The sequence below is a fragment of the Hypanus sabinus genome, chromosome 25 (assembly GCF_030144855.1).
Source record: "Hypanus sabinus isolate sHypSab1 chromosome 25, sHypSab1.hap1, whole genome shotgun sequence".
Classification (NCBI taxonomy): Eukaryota; Metazoa; Chordata; class Chondrichthyes; order Myliobatiformes; family Dasyatidae; genus Hypanus; species Hypanus sabinus.
Genome location: NC_082730.1, coordinates 19,706,690 through 19,725,705, shown reverse-complemented (window position 1 = coordinate 19,725,705; position 19,016 = coordinate 19,706,690). Strand labels below are relative to the sequence as shown.

Below are 19,016 nucleotides of genomic sequence, written 5' to 3'. Positions count from 1 at the left end.
GATGGTTAGAACCAGTCAGTTGTTCTTGGCAACTACAAAAATTAACATTAGAGAATCCAAAAAGGGATTAGTCAGATTTTATTTTAGACTGCCTTTCAATACCATTAAATTATGTCATAAAGTAGAATAAAATAATATTGCCAATTACTGAATTAATAAGAAAAAATGTTTTGGAAATTCAGTAGCACAACACACACAAAATGCTGGAGGAATTCAGCAGGCCAGGCAGACAGCATCTATGGAAAAGAGTAAACAGTCAATGTTTTGGGCCAAGACCTGATGCTGCCTGACCTGCTGAATTCCTCCAGTATTTTGTGTGTATTGCTTGGATTTCCAGCATCTGCAGATTTTCTCTTGTTTGTGATTTGGTAGCACATTTTCAGCTTGCGCTAAACTAAACTGATGTGGTAATTGAAGAAACCTAATTAAAATAACCTACTGGAACAAGAAAGAGCACAGCAACACTTTACAGGAACTCTATCCACCTGTAAGCATTTTCTTTACTGTCTAAAATGGCTTAATTTGAAACTTGGTAGTAATAAGTTCATCCTTAGATATACTTTTTCCCCCACATGCTTCAGCCAGTGCCTACATAATTGAAGAGCTTGCAAGCCAGTTTATCAATTGCTTTAGTAGAATTTTGATAATGCAATTAAGAAAGAATATACAATTACTTTAAGGATAGATTGCTGAATTGCTACAATACTCAGTCTACATTGTTTCTGCAGTAAATTTTGACAGAATGGCAACACACAATATGTGCCACACTTAAGTATGTCCACATGAACAAGTACCTGTACTGCTATTTCCATTACAGAGCATCAACCATCAAGGCCCTGGGAGCAAAATTCAAATAAGACCAATAATCTGCAAATTTGAACTACTGTTCCTAAAAGATGAATAGTTAATTAAACAATTTGAAATAAATAGTGCATGTAAATACTCATGAAGTCTATAAATATGTGATTGCCTCAACAATTCCTCATGGTTGTCTGACTTCACAGTTCAGTGCTACTAAGTAGCAGAGTAAATCACAGAGGATTGGATGATCTGGTGAGTTGGACTGCTATGACAGCCTCACCAAGGGCCTCCCTAAATTAAGGGTGCCATCCCAGAAGTTAATCAATTTGACTCAACTCAGACTCAAACAATTCAATCAAAACCCCTTCCATTTCACTCATCCCTCCCCATCCCCTGCAACTGTAGGAGATGCAACACTTGTCCCTATATTTCCTCCTACCTTGTTGATTGAGTTCAGTGCTCTCAACGTGACCTTCTCTATATCTGAAAGACCAAGCATAGACTGCTTTTCAAAGCATAAGGGTTCTCTCCACATTGGTTATCTTGAATCGCCACACCATTTTCCTTCTTCTTTTATTCTAACCTATCTAGTGTCTTAGCCCTCACCCATCTAGTTCTATCCGTCTTTCACATACACAGTCAACCCACTGGGCCTTCTATCCTTTCCTACAACTGATCCCATCTGTCCATTATTGCGCTCTCATCAGGATCCACATATTACCTTCCTTGCTTAGCAGATTCCACCATCCCAGCTGTCTTTGCTGTTTCCCAGCCTGTTTCAAATTCCATTGTTTTTTCCCCATGGTTCCATCAACAGTAACTATCAACTCCTTCTCACATGGCTCTTCATATTGCTTGCCAGCACCTGCCATAACTATCCCTCTCAGTTCCTTAAATACTATTTCCACCTCATTCTCGGTCCTACTGCAGGGTCAGGACCTGAAACATCAGTCATCCCTTCACCTTCAGAAATACTGCTTGAATCACTGAGATGTTCTTGCTATCTATTTTTTGCTACAATTGTATTTCTATCTCTAGACAACAGGATATCAATCAGTGGAATGAAGAATGAAATGATGAATGCCCACGATGCTTAGAGGTGGCAATACAAGTGTCTATAGCCAGGAACCCTCCACATTAATTTAGAACCCACATTACCTTTCTTCTTTCTTTTTCAATCTTTTTATTAAATTTCATATATAAAAAAAACAACACATAATAATGAACAGATTACAAATTCAATAAACTTGAAATTACATTAGTAATAGGATAATAATATCCTATTAAACATCAATCGACAAAAGGTACATAAATCAATCAAGTCTATATAAATATATATGAAAAAAAAAACAAAAATAATCATCGAAAAAAGAAAAAAAAAATTGAAATTATATATGAGAAAAAATATATATTGAAAAAAAAATACTAAACTAAACTAACATGGGCAATAATAGCACTTTATAAATATATAAAGGTGTCAAGAAAAGAACTCCGGAACTCCATACCTGAACAAGGATAAGTAGAGAAAAGGATCTGAAATAGGCCAAATTAATTCATATGAAAATGTCGAATAAATGGTCCCCAGGTTTCTTCAAATTTAATTGAAGAATCAAAGATAGTGCTTCTGATTTTTTCCAAACTCAAATAAGAAATGGTTTGGGAGAACCAGAACCCACATTACCAAAGGACCTCAGGACAAGTTGAATACTATTCATCACACATTTGTGCAGCTCCATTCCATACAGTATAAGACTTTGATAAAAAAGGAGTTTGAAAAAACCTCTGGATGGGAAAATTCAGTGCTAACCAGGAGTGGCATAGTTACACAGTAACTAGCCAAACCTGGAAATTGCTGCCAGGGAAGGTTGAATGAGAACAAGTGAAAGATTAACTAACTCGAACGTATCAATCTATGAAAATTACACAAAATGCAGAAGCTGAAAATCTGAAATAAAATCAAAAAGTGTTGGAGACACAAGGCAGCACCCATAGAAAGACAAAGGAGTTAATACTTCAGGTAATCAATTCTGTCAAAATTTGGAAAGAGAGTTAATAAATTAGTTTTGAACAGCAGAGAAGTTAAGGGATGGATATGATGAAACTATTCTTCCACTTATCTACTGTACTGGTACTCACAACATAGTTTCCTCCCCACTGGAGAAGCCAACCACAGATCTGGTGACCACCTCATTCAGTCCAGAGGACAAACCATACTGTTCCTTTGGATTCATCAGCTGCATGGAAAGGGGGACCTTGCTACATGGGAAACAGTTTGCTCTCCATATTGTACTGCCCTGGCTTGCATACCAACTTAACAAGATTCCAATGATGAATAGACAACTGATATACATTCCTGAAGCAATATTACATCCTGCATTTCAACTGTAAACCAAATAACCTGTTATGGAAAGCAAATTTCCAACAGTTATGCCATAACTGATAGAGTGATCAATAACTGTAGTCTTGCAACAGGCACTAATATTCATTATTCTATGGACTTCAATCATTGTTATGGTGGCCCACCCCTGCATATACTCAATAATCCCACTCGCCTGTCAATAAGATGGTTTTCACCAACAAAGATGTTCAGTGGAGAACTTGCAAATTATCTTGATCAACATGTATCAAAAGGAGCTTTGAGCATCTCATTCTCCTGTAATATCTTTGGGAACATGGCCAAATTGCAGTATTTTCACACACCCAAGACAGTCTTCATAAGACTGTATATACACAAAACAGCAAAAACAGAAGACAAACAAAGCCAAACAACTTCAAAATCAACACACTAAATCAAACCTCCGTCATCCTACCACACCCAGGCATTGATGCTGGTGAACAATTCAACTGTACAAGAAACAGGAAATTCCAAAAACAACACAATCCACAATCCATTTTGCACCCTTATCTATAAATTTCTGCCTTAAAAATATTTAGAGACACTGTTGTCAATGCTTGTTCAAAAAACTTCAAAGACTTAAGACCTTCTGAAAGAAACAAAATTGTATCTCATTGTTATAAATAGCAAAGCATCCATTTTTAAACAGTATACCTTAATTCTAGATTTGGTGTAAATAACCTCTCTAAATCCAACATATCAAGACCCCAAGGGATTCTATAGGTTTCAACCTAATCTCCTTTTACTCCTCTATTCTCTGGCTTAGCCTCCCTGCTGCATTGGCATACAAGCCTTCCACAAACAATTATTTGGAAACTCTCTACTACTTAAATTCACCACTTAAATATGCTTTCTTTGTTTTTCATGCCAAAAAAAAATATTCTCAAATTACGCTCCATTTGTTAGATCTTTGCTGACCCATTAATCTAGTCATATCAAAAGAACTGAAGATATTGGAAATAAGAAATAGAAACAGAAAACACTGGTATTATTCAACAGGTCAGGCTGCATCCGAGAAAAAGAGCTTGCCATCTGATGAAAAGTCTTAGACCTGAAACTTTAGCTCTGTTTCTGTTCCCACGGATGTAGCTTGACCTGCTGAGTATTTATAACCTTTTCTGTTTATTTCAGATTTTTGGCAACTGCACTTTAATTTCATTTTCACCTACTTATTGAATTCACGACCACTTCTCTTTCAAGAATACCTAACCAGAAGTTCTACTCTGCTCTCCAATGGTACTTCCGTTTGTCTCTCCTGTGTTCTTCGCCCTCGGCTGAGTCTGTTTCCCTGCTTATCTTTGATAACATATCTATATCCTTTGGTAGTTTCCTTATTATCACTGCACAACTTGAACAATTCCGCTTTGCATACATGAGGCTAAACATAGACAATTTTGATATGTAATGATAAGCAGATAGAATGAAGCACCAGGCAATGACCATCCCAAACACGAGTTTCTATATATCTTTTTTTTAAATCAGATGTCACATAAAAAGCAAGTCAAGGCAACTTAAAGTAGAAAACAAGGAGAGGAATTAAACTGTAATTCAATGTATATATTAGCACATTCAAGTTGCTGTAAACCAAGAACTTAAAGGGAGGAGGGCCACAGGAAATAACATTCAGGAATGTCTTTTAAGCACACATGGAAAAACATTACAAAAAGCTGTAAAATTTTATCCTTTTTAAACATATTTTGTTCAACAGGGACATTTCAACTTTTACCGTTGAGTTGTAACATGATGATTTTTGTTATTGAGCAAGCTCCCATTATATTCACATATAAATGAAGTTACACTATTCACAGCATCAAAGATAACCTGAGTTTTATTGAGATTGTGAATGTAGCTTGTAGAACAGAACAGTGTGGTGTAGTAACAGGGGCTTGGCTTTTGGTGTCTTTAACTCTGTTATTTCTGTCTGTACATGCCCCAAATCCCCCCTTCCCCATCCCTTACATATGTGTGTGTCTATCTAAAAGACTTAAACATTGTTGTACCTGCTCTCACCAGTACCCCTGGTAGAACATTCCAGGAACCTACCGCTGTGAGAAAAAAAATTGTCCCACATGTATCTTTTAACCCCCACCACCCCTCCGCCCTCCACTTACCGAAAATGCATGGCCCCTAATATTTGACATTTCTAACATGGAAGAAAGGTTCTGACCATCTGCCTTATCTATGCCTGTTATAATTTTATAAGCCTCTGTTAAATCTCTCTTCAGCCACTGAATCTCCAGAGAACACAAGTTTGTCCAACCTCTTCATAGAGCTTACATCCTCTAATTCAGGCAGCATCCTGGTTCTCCCCTGCACCCTTTTCCACTCTTCCTGTAAATGGGATGGCCAGAACTGTATACAGGACTTCAACTTAGCTGTCTATATGGCCTTATAAGTATAGATAAATCAATGTGCCCAGAAACAAACTGGAACATGATGGTAACAGTGAAGGATATTATTTCAGACATTTGACAAAACTATCTTGCATCTTTTTTCTTGATCTTAAAGTCAATCTTCCATCCTTCCCTCCAGTTCTTGAAGGAACATTCTCATACATAAATGCAATTCCCTCATGTCAGCATTCCATCCAGCATATTTCATCTCAGGCTGCAGATTCAGAAATACAATTCGACTCCAGTAAATTTACCAAGATGACGAAGTTTACCAGACAGGGAAAGAGGTTGCAGAAATGTTACAACAAGACAGAAAAACTGAGAAAGTGAGTAAGAAAACGGATAACGAAATTTAACTCTGACAAGTACGAAGTCCAAAATTAAACCAGTGCGAACTTACACAATAAATGGCAGGACCCTGCAGAATAAAGACACCTCAGGGTACAAAACGTAGATCCTACACATACAGCACATCTGGACATCTGAAGAGTATGTCTAGAATGCTTGCCTTCATTAGCCAAGCCACCAAGGAAAGAGCAGGGACATATTATTGCTGCTCAAAATATTGAATCAACTGCTCTTCAAGTATTGTGTGCAGTTCTGATCATTACACTATAGGAAAGATCTTATTAAGATGGATAGAGTGCAGAAATGATTCACAAGGATGCTGCCTGGATCTGAGTTATGTTAAGAGATTTTAGAAATTGGGTCTGTTTTCCCTGGAGCAATAGAAGCAACCATATGGAAATTTATAAAATTTAGAAAGGCATGAGGTCAATTTTCATAACATATGTCAATGATATCAAACCTGGTTCTGAATAGAGGATCTGTTTCCCAAAGAAGCAACATCTGAAACTGAAGGGAACAGGTGAAAGGTGGAAGGGAGGAGGTTTAAAAAGGAATATGAAGGGTAAACTTTTCGTGTCAGTAGTTGGTCTCCGGAATGAGCTGCCAATGGCACTGATAGAGGTACGAACAGTAACATTTAAGAGTGAACTGATCAGATACTTTATTTTTTATTTACTTATTGAGATACAGTGCAGAACAGGCCCCTTCAAGCCCTTTGAGGCACACCTCCCAGCAACCCCTGATTTAACCTTGCCCCAATCATGGGACAAGTTAAAATGACCAATTAACCTACCAACCAGAACATTTTTAGACTGTGGGAGGAAACTGGAGCACCCAGAGGAAACACACGCAATCATGGAGAGAATGTACAAATTCCTTACAGGCAGCAGCAGGAACTGAACTCAGATCAGCTGCTATGTAAAAATGCTGTGCTAACCACTAAGCTACTGTGCCGCCCCAAATTCAGATACTCAAATGAGTAAGGCAGAGAAATATTACATCAATGTAGTTAAGTGGGATTGGTTTAAACAGGCACAACACTCAAAGGTGTGATGGAGGGCTGACGTGGCTCTGACTTTCTTTTCAAAATAATGTAAAAAACACAGGTCAGCTGCACACTTGAGTAACCGCAGCTTATAATTTTATCAGGTCAGAACAAACAGGAAATTATTCATGTCAGCCTCCAGGCTTCACATATTACTGAGACACAACATAGGCAAACATTGAGTAAGAGCAAGGGGGAAGCATTTGTTTTTTTTAAATCTTTCCTCTTTCCTGCACCATCCAAAGACAAGCAATTGCCTTCAGTATTATGCCCATCACACCAGGTCACGCCTTGACCAACAGCACAAAAAATTCAATAGTAATCTAATTTTTAATTTCTTGTGGGAAAAGAGGGAAGCTTCAAGTTTTCCACAACCACACACCTCACTCTCAGCACCAGCACATAATTTGTTCTACATAACTGAGCTCAGAATCAGAAAACAATAAATCATAACTCCTTTTTAAACAGACGGATGAAGTCCAGGTGCAACGAGGCTGGTTCAAAATGAGTCAGCCAAGAAAGGAGGAGCAAAATTACTCAAAAGGAACCTTATTACCATGATACAAGAAGTGCATCAGCAAGACAAATCACAATAGAAAATGATCATATGACTAACGGGAAGGCACATCATGCGGACCAGACAATTAGCTGTCATTTGAAGCAAGTCAATTGTTTACACTTAACAAGTGCCTTTACATATGTGCAAGTATGTGGACTTATAGAAGCTAGTTCTAAGTCCCAAACAAAGTGCAGACTTGCCATGTTCAGTTCACAAAAGCAAGATATATCAGGCCAATAACTGCCCTATCTGTGCACTTTGAATCAAGACTAACAGAAGCATTTATGACTGTGGTCTCCACGCAGTGCTGACAATTGATGCAAACCATCAATATTCCTTAGTGGTAAGCTGACATTAAACTAGAAACTCTCAGCTTCATCCCTCATTGCTGTTTTGATCCAAACCAAAAACACAACTTCCAGCAGTTCAGAAATGAGCCAAGAATGATTGCCCAAGACAATAAAGAACAGTTTATAAGCAGTAGCCTAATTTCAGAAGTGAAGACACATGTAGTCTTAAATAAAAATTAACCAGATAGCTTCACAGAAATGTTTGATAAAAACATTGATAAGACAAAGAACATGGTAATACAATAATAACAGGGAGAAAGAGTACATACAAGGTCTAGCTTAAGCAATGATTAAGTCACCAGGCCAAGATAAAATGTATCCCACCCTCTTAACAAGAAGTAAATAATGCAGGCTATGACTATCACTTCCCAATTCTCTTGGCAATAGGTATGGGACAGAGGAATTAAAACAGTATTAATGTGTCACTGCTCAGAAACAAAAAAAACAATAATAGCCAGTCAATGAAACATTACAGGAGGGCATGCTGGAAAAAAAATGAGAGACTGTGCAAGCCAGTACTTAAAGGGAAATGAAAAGCTGACTAAATGTTAAAAAAACAGTATGGTAAGGATTTTGTAAAGCATTTGACAAGTCCTAAGTGGTAAACTGATCAAGAAAGTAACAGCCCATGATATCCAGGGTAAAGTTGTGATCAAGTCAAAGAACCAAGCTAAGTGAGAGAAAGGAAAGGATAACTATCAACAGTATTTTCTTCCGCTCAAAAGGATAATAAGCAGAGAAACAAAAATAAAAATAGAATATGCTGGAAATACTCAGTTGCTCAGGTAGCATCTGCAGAGAAACAAAGTTAACTTTTCTGGTACAAAGCACCTGGGCAGTCGATGGATCTCTGACTGATTGTGATTCAAGCATTTCTGTTTTTACCTCTACAAGCAGAATATCTGAAATAAAATCTCCTGATTATAGTCAGCAAGTTTCACAGCATCTGTAAAGAAACAGAATGAATGTTTCAGAAGTGTGACCTTTCACCAGAACAAGAAAACAAACCTGTTTTAGATTATAGAGAAAGGGCAAAAAATCAAAAAGGGAACATCTGCCATATAGTAGCGGTCAAGAATGATTGAATGCCACAGGTGATATTGGTGTTGGGTCAAAGAACAGAAGAAATTAAAAAGTGCAAGTGGATTTTTTCGTTAACTCCATGATTCATCAAGATCTACTAACACTGTGCCATTCTCTACAATCAGTAGTCAAAACTGCCCAACACATCACCTGCACCAGCCCACCTGACATCAAGGACAAAACAAACAGAAAGGTGCCAGAAGAGGGCCAGTAATATGATGAAGGACCCCACCAATCCTGCCCATGGACTATCTGTCCTACTCCCATCAGGGAGGAAGCTATATTGCATCTACACAAGGACCACGAAACTCAAAAATAGTTGCTTTCCCCAAGCAGAAAGGCTGATCAACACCTTAACCCACTATTTCACCCCTCCACACCCCCCCAACCACCACTAACTATTATATCATTTTCTGTCTATCACCTTAAGTGCAGAAACACCTATGCCAAGCATCACTTTATGGACATACAATCAATCTATGCATATAAATTATCTTTTCCTGCACCATACCAATATCCCTCAATTCTCTTAATACCAGATGGAGATGCAGAAAGTTTATTAATTGCAGCAAATCCATCTGGAGAAGAGGCAAATTGAAGGTGAAGAAAGAGAACAGATCAAAAGAAAAGATTTTAAAAATTTCGAAGTTAAATTTGGAAGTACAAGAAATCTAAAATGCAATATTTTTAAAATCAGAGGACATAAATGTAAGATAATTGACTTCAGGAGAAGGAAACCAAGATCCATAAGCTGGTCCTCGGAGGATCAGAGGTGGAGAGGGACAGCAATCTTAAATTCCTCAGTATCATTATGTCCTGGGCCCAGCACACAAGTGCAATTACAAAGAAAGGACAGAGGCACCTCCACTGCCTTAGGAACTTGTGAAGATTCGGCATGACATCTAACACTTTGACAGGCTTCTCTAGATGTGTAGTGGAGAGTATATTGATTGGCTGAAACAGAGCCTGATATGGGAAAACCAATGCCCTTGAATGGAAAATCCTACAAAAAGTAACAGATACAACCCAGTTCCAGACAGGTAAAATCCTCCCCACCATTGGGCATATCTACATAAAACACAGGAAAGCAGCATCCATCATCAGGGACCCAAACCGCCCAGAACATGCTCTCTTCTCACTACAGACATTAGGAAGGTACAAGAGCCTCAGGGCTCACACCATCAGGTTCAGGGACAGTTATAGTGGAGCTATAACATTTCTGAACCCCTGTAAAACATTCTCCATTTCTGCATAAATATGACCTAAAATGTGATCACGTATGTCCCAAAACTAGATAGAGAGAACCCAATTAAATAAATAACACAAAAAAAATACTTGATCATTTATTTATTGAGAAAAATGTTACAATATTACACATATTTGTCAGACAAAGTATGTAAACCTCTGCTTTCAGTACCTGGTATGGCACAGCAAAAACCTCAACCAAACATTTCCAGTAACTGCTGATCAGTCCTGCACATCAGCTTGGAGGAATTTTTAGGCCTCCTTACAAAATTGCTTCAACTCTGGGATGCTTGTGGGGTTCTCTGCATGAGTTCCTTGCTTCAGGTAATTCCACAACATTTCTATAAGATTAAGGTCAGGACTTTGACACAGCCAATCCAAAACTTTCTTCTTTTTAAACCATTCTGATGCCTTTCGGATCGTTGTCTTCTATTATCCAACTCCTATTAAGCTTCAAGTGACTGACTGCTACCCTGACACTCTCCTGTAAAATGTATTGATACAATTTTGAATTCATTGTTCCCTCAAGGATTTCAAGCTGTCCAAGCCCCAAGGCAGCAAATCAGCCCCAAACCATGATGCTCCTTCCAACATGATTCACTGCTGGGGTTAGGTTTGTGTTGGTGTGCAGTGCCCTTTATCCTCCAAACATAACAATGTGCAATTCTGCCAAAAAGTTCAACTTTTGTCTCATCTGTCCACAGAACAGTATCCCAGAAGCATCGTAGAATATCCAAGTGGTCTTTTGCAAACTTTAGATGTGTAGCAAGGTTTTTTTTTGGGGAGCAGCATTTTCCTCCATGGTGTCCTTTCACGAACACCATTCTTGATCAGTGTTTTTCTTATAGTGGACACATGAACAGAGACTTTAGCAAGTTCTAGAGATTTCTGCAGGCCTTTTGCTGTTGCCCTTGGATTCTTTTTCACCTCCTTTAGCATTGCACATTGTGCTCCTGCTGTGATCTTTGCAGGATGCCCACTGCTAGGGACAATGCAACAGTACTGAGTTTTCACCATTTCATGGACTTTTGTAGCCTTTTCCAGTTTCATGCATCTCTACAATTCTTCTTCTTTGGTCCTCAGAATGTTGTTTTGATCGAGGCATGGTGTACATAAATAGATCTTCCTTGAAAAGAGCAGGTTCTGTCTGTAACCTGACTTTGTGTGCCTTTTTCATAAGGCTGGAGACCTCTACAACCCACACCTCCAATCTTATCTCATTGATTGAAATACCCGACTCCAAATAGCTTTTGTCAAAGGCATCACCCCAGAGGTTCACATACTTTTGCCAAGAAATACATGTAATATTGGATCATTTTTCTCAATAAATAAATGAACAAGTATAACATTTTTTGTGTTATATATTTAATTGGGTTCTCTTTATCTGGTTTTAGGACATCGTGAAGAGCTGATCACATTTTAAGTCATTTATGCAGAAACAGAGAAAATTCTACAGGGTTCAAACTTTCTAACACCACTCCACTACCCCTCAAACATTCAGCTCTTGAATCAAAGGAATGACTTCACCTAACTTCATTTGCCCATCACTGAACTGTTCCCAAACCTATGGACTCATATACAAGTACTCTTCATCCCATGTTCTCGATATTTATTGCTTTTAATTTATTATTTCTTACTTCTTTCTTTTTCTATTTGCACAATTTGTTGTCTTCTGCACTCTGCTTGAAAGCCCAAGATAGTGTAGCTTTTCACTGATTTGTTACGGTTTTATTGAATATGCCCACAAGAAAATGAATTTCAAGGTTGTAGATGGTGGCATATATGTATTTTAATAAATTTACTTCGAACTTTTGAAATAAAAGATAGAGGAAAAGTTCCCTCACAGACCGTTGTGGTGACCAGGCATTTTAAACGCTTTAAAGTGGTTCATGCAAAAATCCACATCCAATTTAAACATTACCTGCATGACCACATGAAGAGCAGTGACACACAAGGCAACAGAATGAGACTAAGTGGGTGAACACTAAAAAGCTCCATTTTAGGCAGCATGAACAGAATGTTTTTTTTTAAAAACACACTGCAATTTTTTGTCTTATGATGCTTTTCTTTCATGAGAAGTCAGCTGCAGTCCAAAGACAAAGGGTGGACAATAAATGGTCAGAACAGTAAAGGCTCCAACTTTGGTTTTTATTACAGACACCATCTCTTAATTACTAGTTCCATGTCTCTCCCTTGAACTGAAATAAATGGTGAGATTCCTCCCTGGCATTACATATTAAAACAAGATTTTCTACATGAAATATTCCTGCACAACACAGTCCACAATTTCCTTAAATTTTCAGCATGTCTTCCTTGTAATACCCTATTACATGAACCAATCTATGTAGTGTGTGCCTGATTTGCTGACTGCTTTTGTAGCTGGCCCACTCTGCAAAATTTCAGTGGCTTGGATGTGGAGCAAAAGGGAAGTGAGATATATACCAAGGGCAAAACTGAACATAGAATATAAATTTTGAATGCAACCAAAAATCTATCTTCTTAATCAGGCAAACACATGAAGAATACACAGAGACCGTGACAGGTGGAGGAAGTACAGTAAAATATTTACAAAGCAGGCACTTCACTTGAGCACCACTCAGGATTAAAGGCAATATATTTATAATTCTCCAGGTCTCTGGATGGAATGACGACACTGAAGGACAAATGTTATTCCCTCATTTAAAACAGATTAAGGCCCAGCAACTACAGCCCAGACTGGTGGAAACTTGAGTAAAACAGAAGAAAACAGATAAAGTTAAGACAGCACAGATTTGTTCTGGCAAATCGTTTTAACTAATCTGATACTGTTTTGATGATGAAACAGACAATTGATTTAAGTAATACAGTGAAAGGAGTGTCTATGAATTTCTAGTAGGTTTTTGATGGGTGCAACTCAAATTCAAGCCAATGGAATAAGAGGGTTACTTACAGCATGGATACAAAGCTAGCCAAATAATGGACAACAGGGATCATGAATGTAAATTAGCCAATCCAGTCTACACCATGTCTATGTAAATACAATCCAGTTCATCTCATTCCACTGCTCTGAGCACAAAGATAATTTTCTTTCTGATACACATCTAACTCCCTTTACACTACAACTATATCTACCTTCACTTCAATATAGATCTTGCATACTCAATGTGCAAAACATTTTCATCTCATCTCTTTTGATTCTTCTGCCAATCACCTGCACCCTGGATAAATCTATCCAATTTATTCAAAATCTTCACAATTTTAAATACTTTTATCACTTTTTTTTTCAACCCTTTGTTTTTTTTTTAAAAAGGTAAAACAATTCCAGTTTCTCCTGTCTATCCATATAACTCGCACCTGGAATAATTTTACCTACAAGTAACACTCAGAATTGGATACTCTACTCCAGTTGTCGGGGGGGGGGGCCTTCAAATTCGTTGCCATTCAACCATATACATATATATCGTCAAACAAAACACTCTCTCAGAACAAGGTGCGCAACGCAGAACAAATAACTCACACATAACACAAAGTAATACAGTAGATGCCAGATAATTGGGCCATCAGTTAATCAGGGCAGCTGCTCATCTGAGGAAAACTCTTAAAGAACAAAACCTAATCAAGAAAGTAGCCAGGATTCCGTTGATTTATTTGGGACACCATGCCACTTAAATGGAACAGGAGACTATTGCTGAACAGTTTCCAACTAGCGTCAGTCGCATGCACTTTTATGACCATTAGACACTACACCCATGCTTAGAGCGAACAGTTTTTAAGTAGCATCAGCTGCATGTATCGGTGTTCAAAAAGAAGTGATTTTTGGTCACCGACAGTTGGCGAGAAATAAGCAATAAGACAATTCAGGACGGTCTCGCTCCCTGCAGTTTTAAGCATTCAAGCTTGGAAATGCCAAAATGAAAATGATTTCACTGCCAAAGGATTTCGGCACGAAACGTCAGATGTGCTTTTTTTTTAATCCCCCCCCATAGATGCTGCCTGGCCTGCTCGGTTCCTTCAGCATTTTGTGTGTTGCTCAGATTTTCAGCATCTGCAGATTTTCTCTTGTTTGTAATCTCACTATTTCAACAAGTCAGAAACCATGAAGAATTTGAAAGTATCTAGTCATCTTGAATGTTACAATGAAAATGAAGATTTGGAAGATGCAATCATCAAAAGCATTGTATGAAGGCAGCCCATTAGCTGCACTAGGCATCGGCACTAATTTTGTTCCTTTACAATTAATCAAATGAACACACCTCCAAGAGGACCACAATCTTGTCATGGTTTGGAGGCTTGCGTGCCTGAGTGACCCAGAGAGCTAAGCTGCCTAGAGTCAGGACTTTTTGGTAGGGTCACCCATGCCAAACATGTCAAAGGATAGAGGTAAGATTAAGAGTGGTCCACTGGTCTTCCAGATTCAGGGATTCAGCTCAGGGCTAACAACCCTGACTGGTCAAACAAAACTGTTACAGCAAAATCAAAGAAGAATCCTTCTACGTCTGTGTGTGACAGTATTCCTGATTCCCCATCTGGGACTGGCACATCTGACAGTAGAGAAAGCTGAGAGAAAGCAACTGTTACAATGAAGGAAGCCATAAAAATTGTCAAGATGGAGGATTTTCATTGCTGCTCTAAACACCAGCAGGTGTAATAGGCAGTAAGCAAGTGGGGGAAAAAAAACACAGCAGTCTACACTGGATGAATTCCTCCATTGTTAACTATTAGGAAATAATACACAAGTTTATAGTACTGTAGTAGTATAATTAATTTGTTCTCTCTTTCATTTAAACACATACTGTATTTTGTTACTCAGTTAAATGGTAATGGTCGATTTTAAATACCTTTTTAACTATTTCCATGGAACTTCGGCTAATTGAGGCAGCCACTAAATTGGGCTACAATGTACTGGTCCCGATGTGTCCCAATTAACCATAATCCACTGTATTACCACAAATAAAATAAATTCCAGGAGATTGACAGTTAGCATAAGGTGCATTTATGACAAGTTAAAAAGTAAACAGTATAACGCTACCAGCACTTCATACATAATGAGACCTGGGTGGAGGCAAGAGTTCAGTAGTCTCAATGCTAGGGAGATGACGTTTCCTATCCTAGTGGTACTTGTCCTAATGTTATGTTATCTCCTGCTTAATGGTAGTGGGTTAAAGAGATTATTGGGCGGATCATAGGGATCCTTGACAATAGTAAGGGCCCTGAATAAGCAGAGCTCCTGATAAGTATCTCAGATGGGTAGAAGAGAGACCCATGATCCTCTCAGCAGTCCATGCAATCCTTTGAAAATCTTGCAGTTTTTAAGATGTTTTATAAAGATTTATTATATCTTCCTTACTCTTGTATACTGTCCTACTGTTTATAAAGACAAGGATCATTCAGTCACGTTTTGAACTTGCTCTGCCAGTTGGAACAAACTATGCACACATAACATCAGATCCCGTCGATGAACTTTTAAAAGCCCTTTCTCATCACAGAAAGCAATTACATTCTCCACATCACACACAAAATGCTGGTGGAACGCAGCAGGCCAGGCAGCACTGTCGATGTCTCTTACTATCTTTCCTTTCAGTTAGTCCTGACGAAGGGTCTCGGCCCGAAACGTCATCAGTGCTTCTCCCTATAGATGCTGCCTGGCCTGCGGCGTTCCACCGGCATTTTGTGTGTGTTGCTTGAATTTCCGGCATCTGCAGATTTCCTCGTGTTTACATTCTCAACAATAATTTTCACGCACCAGTTAATGGTCCAGACTGCCTATGCCTCCTTGCTCTATTACCATCCACTTTACATTTTCTTAGGCCTACAGATTGGTGTCATCTAAAATAATTTAGAAATTGTTCCCTGCAAACTAAAGTCCAAATCATTAATATAATTTAAGAAAACTGATGCTAGTATGGACCCCTGTGGACACTACTTCATTCTGCTTAACTGACAAATGGTTTATTCTGTTTCCTGATGCTTCAGTAAACTTTGTGCCTAGGCTGCCACATATCACTTTATTCCATGGCCTTCAATCTGGATGACAAGGTCAGCTTGTGCCCCTTATCAAACACCTTTAGGAAATTCACATATACCAAAAATTTCAACACTTTGCAACAGCGCCTAAAAATAAACTATCATTTCAGTTTGGCGCAAGTTGCTTTAACAAATCAATCCCAGCTTTCATTTTTCAATCCAGAAATGCCCCAGTGACAGTTTCCAATTATTTTAATAACTTTCCCCACCACTAACTTAATTGGTCTCTCAAATGTTGGTTCATCCCTATACAACTTCTACAGAAAGGTGCAAGATCTGCAATTTTTCAATGTTCAGATGCCACCCTTGCAGCTATAGCCAACTGTTTCTCCCTACTCCAAAACCGAGGTGAAGGTGATTTGGAACATAGCATATAAAACCAGCATGTATTATTCATGTAAATTAAAAACACGGCTCATAAATTTTCTTTATATTACTGCTATCAATCCCCTTCACATAAATAACATTGAGATCAAGTGATGAGCTCCATTTATATATAAAAACGAGCAACAAAGTGCTATAACTGAATACTGTCAACACAAGGGGGCAATAACTATAGTAAATTAAATGGGAAGAGTTGACATTAAAAGGCTTAAACAAATTCATGAACCACACAACTGAAATATTACCCATTTATTTCCACAACCACAGTTGTAGGTCATGATTTTAAACTACTTTATACTTGAAAGAACAGTAAACCAAACTGGATTAGATTCTTGGATTTACAAAAAATTTTCATCTGATAGCTCTTCTCTGGGGATTATGGTTTTCATCTGACAATTAACCCCACTGTCTATCTTACACATGACTTAAGTAAGTGGACATAACCTCTCTGATCTACTATATCTTCAGTCAATATCTTTGAACCAACATCCCAACAGGATTTTCTGCATAATACTGTAAACCCTGACTTGATTTTTCATTCCATTGGCAGACAGACAGTGGTCAATTGCCCCACCCATATGACTGCTCAGCTGGAATTAAGCAACAGCATACATTACTACACTCATCACTGCAAACAAAGAATAATACCTCACAACAGAAAAATTCAAAATTAATTTCAACTTGTATCTTTCAGGGACTCTTTGCCCCTCCTTTGAAACCAATTGTTTAAACTCACTAGACCCTACTTGACCTTGCATTTCTATTCCAAAAAAAATGTACTTTGAATAAGCTCAATCACTAACTTGAAAACAATTTGAAATATAATCCATTCAAAAAAGTGAATACTAAATATTAAAAATTTTGGAATTTCGGAGTAGTGATGCCTAGTTCCATATCCACTGACCAATCCAAAATTGGGCACAACACTCCGTAATCTATTCTCTGTAAATGAATAAAATTTTGTTTAGAAATATGTTAAATCTGATAACAAACCAATATTTCCTTTCTTCACCTTAAAACTGCTTGATGAGTAATTTCCACATCATGTCAAACCACATGTGCGCTTTTCAACATTAACCTCATTTAAAACAGCAAGATAAAAAAAGTCAATGGAAATCTACAATCAAAAATGAAAAAAGTGCAGGAAACATACAGCAGATCAAGCAACACGCATGGGAAAGAAAGGAATACCCTACTCTTGAAAGATTCCCTTCCTACAAGAGCAGCCTGTCCTATTAGGCATTGCCAGGATATGTTGTACTTCAAGATTTAAAAATTCAAATAAACATACAAGTTTTAAAGCCACTACTGAGGGCTATAAGGAATCTTGAACAATCCAAGAACACAGGCAACATTTGGAGCCAAAAATACAAATTATTAAATCTAGATCAAAAGCAACATATCAGACACAAATACTGGGAATACTCAGCAGATCAGGCTGCATCTGCGGGAAGCGAAAAAGATCAACAATCCCAGCCGAGACCATCTTTTTCTCATTCGGACTGTGTTACTGGAAACTATGCCGATGGGAAAGAAGCAGCAGCGGTGTACTATACCTTTGAATCTTGAGTTTTGATGCTGCGGGTCGATGTTGGCAAAGAGAGCGATGGGCAGCCGACCTCTGAAGAAGCAACATCACGCTGCTGTCGAGCCGCAGCATCAGCGCCAGCCCCTGCCTTCACCCCCTGCTCTTCATCCAGGGGCAGCTCATCAGATTTACACCGCTTCATCTGCAACAAGGAGGGAAGAGGAGGAGGGCGGAGGGAGTGGGAGTTGGAATCGGAGGAGCAAGTGCTGGTGGCAGTGACTGGGATCTTCCTGTGTAAATTTGTCACCAACCCCAGTAGATGATGAAGAGAGCCCAGAGCAGGATAATATTTATAAGTAGCTTAATAACGTGCCCTTCCACTGGTCCCTCCCCATAAACCGTTGACGTTTACAGGAAAACATCCTGAATGGATAATTATATTATGACTGAGGGATAAAATTTGGATTCTCTCATAGCGACACCGCCTCTTCACATCAACCCCGTCCCCTCCTTAAAATCACCCCATGCGGATAAAATGAGCAGCGGCCAACGCAAATGGATCTACGAAGCCCGCAGGTTCAAATCAGCGCCGACAAAGAGCCGCAGCAGAAACCGCCATCGCCGAAGCTCAGGACGAGCCGCCGCTGCCTCACTCGGAGAACCAGCCTCGTCCGAGGGGGAGCAAGCGCCGCCCCCTTTTCTGCGCCTCCAACCAAACCTTCCCCCGGCGGGCCGGACGTGACGGAAGCGGGTGATGGCGAGGAGCCTGGGCCAATGGGCAGCGAGAGCCGGATGAGCAGGTGGGGGCGGGACTTGTGAGGCCACATTCAAGTTCGGTTGCGGCTTCGGCGGGGTGTGAATAGTAATGGCTGGAGAGGCAGC

At 38.9% G+C, this 19,016-nt stretch overlaps 1 protein-coding gene across 1 annotated transcript in view; it reads right to left on the bottom strand.

Moving 5' to 3' along the window:
* tmcc2 (transmembrane and coiled-coil domain family 2) overlaps nt 1-18,815 on the bottom strand; it is a 147,947-nt gene extending 129,132 nt beyond the window's left edge. The window contains exon 1 of the mRNA XM_059950251.1: nt 18,163-18,815. Coding sequence (XP_059806234.1) covers nt 18,163-18,336 — 174 coding nt within the window. The 5' untranslated portion in view covers nt 18,337-18,815. The remainder of the gene's footprint in view (nt 1-18,162) is intronic.
* Nucleotides 18,816-19,016: the final 201 nt, after the last annotated feature.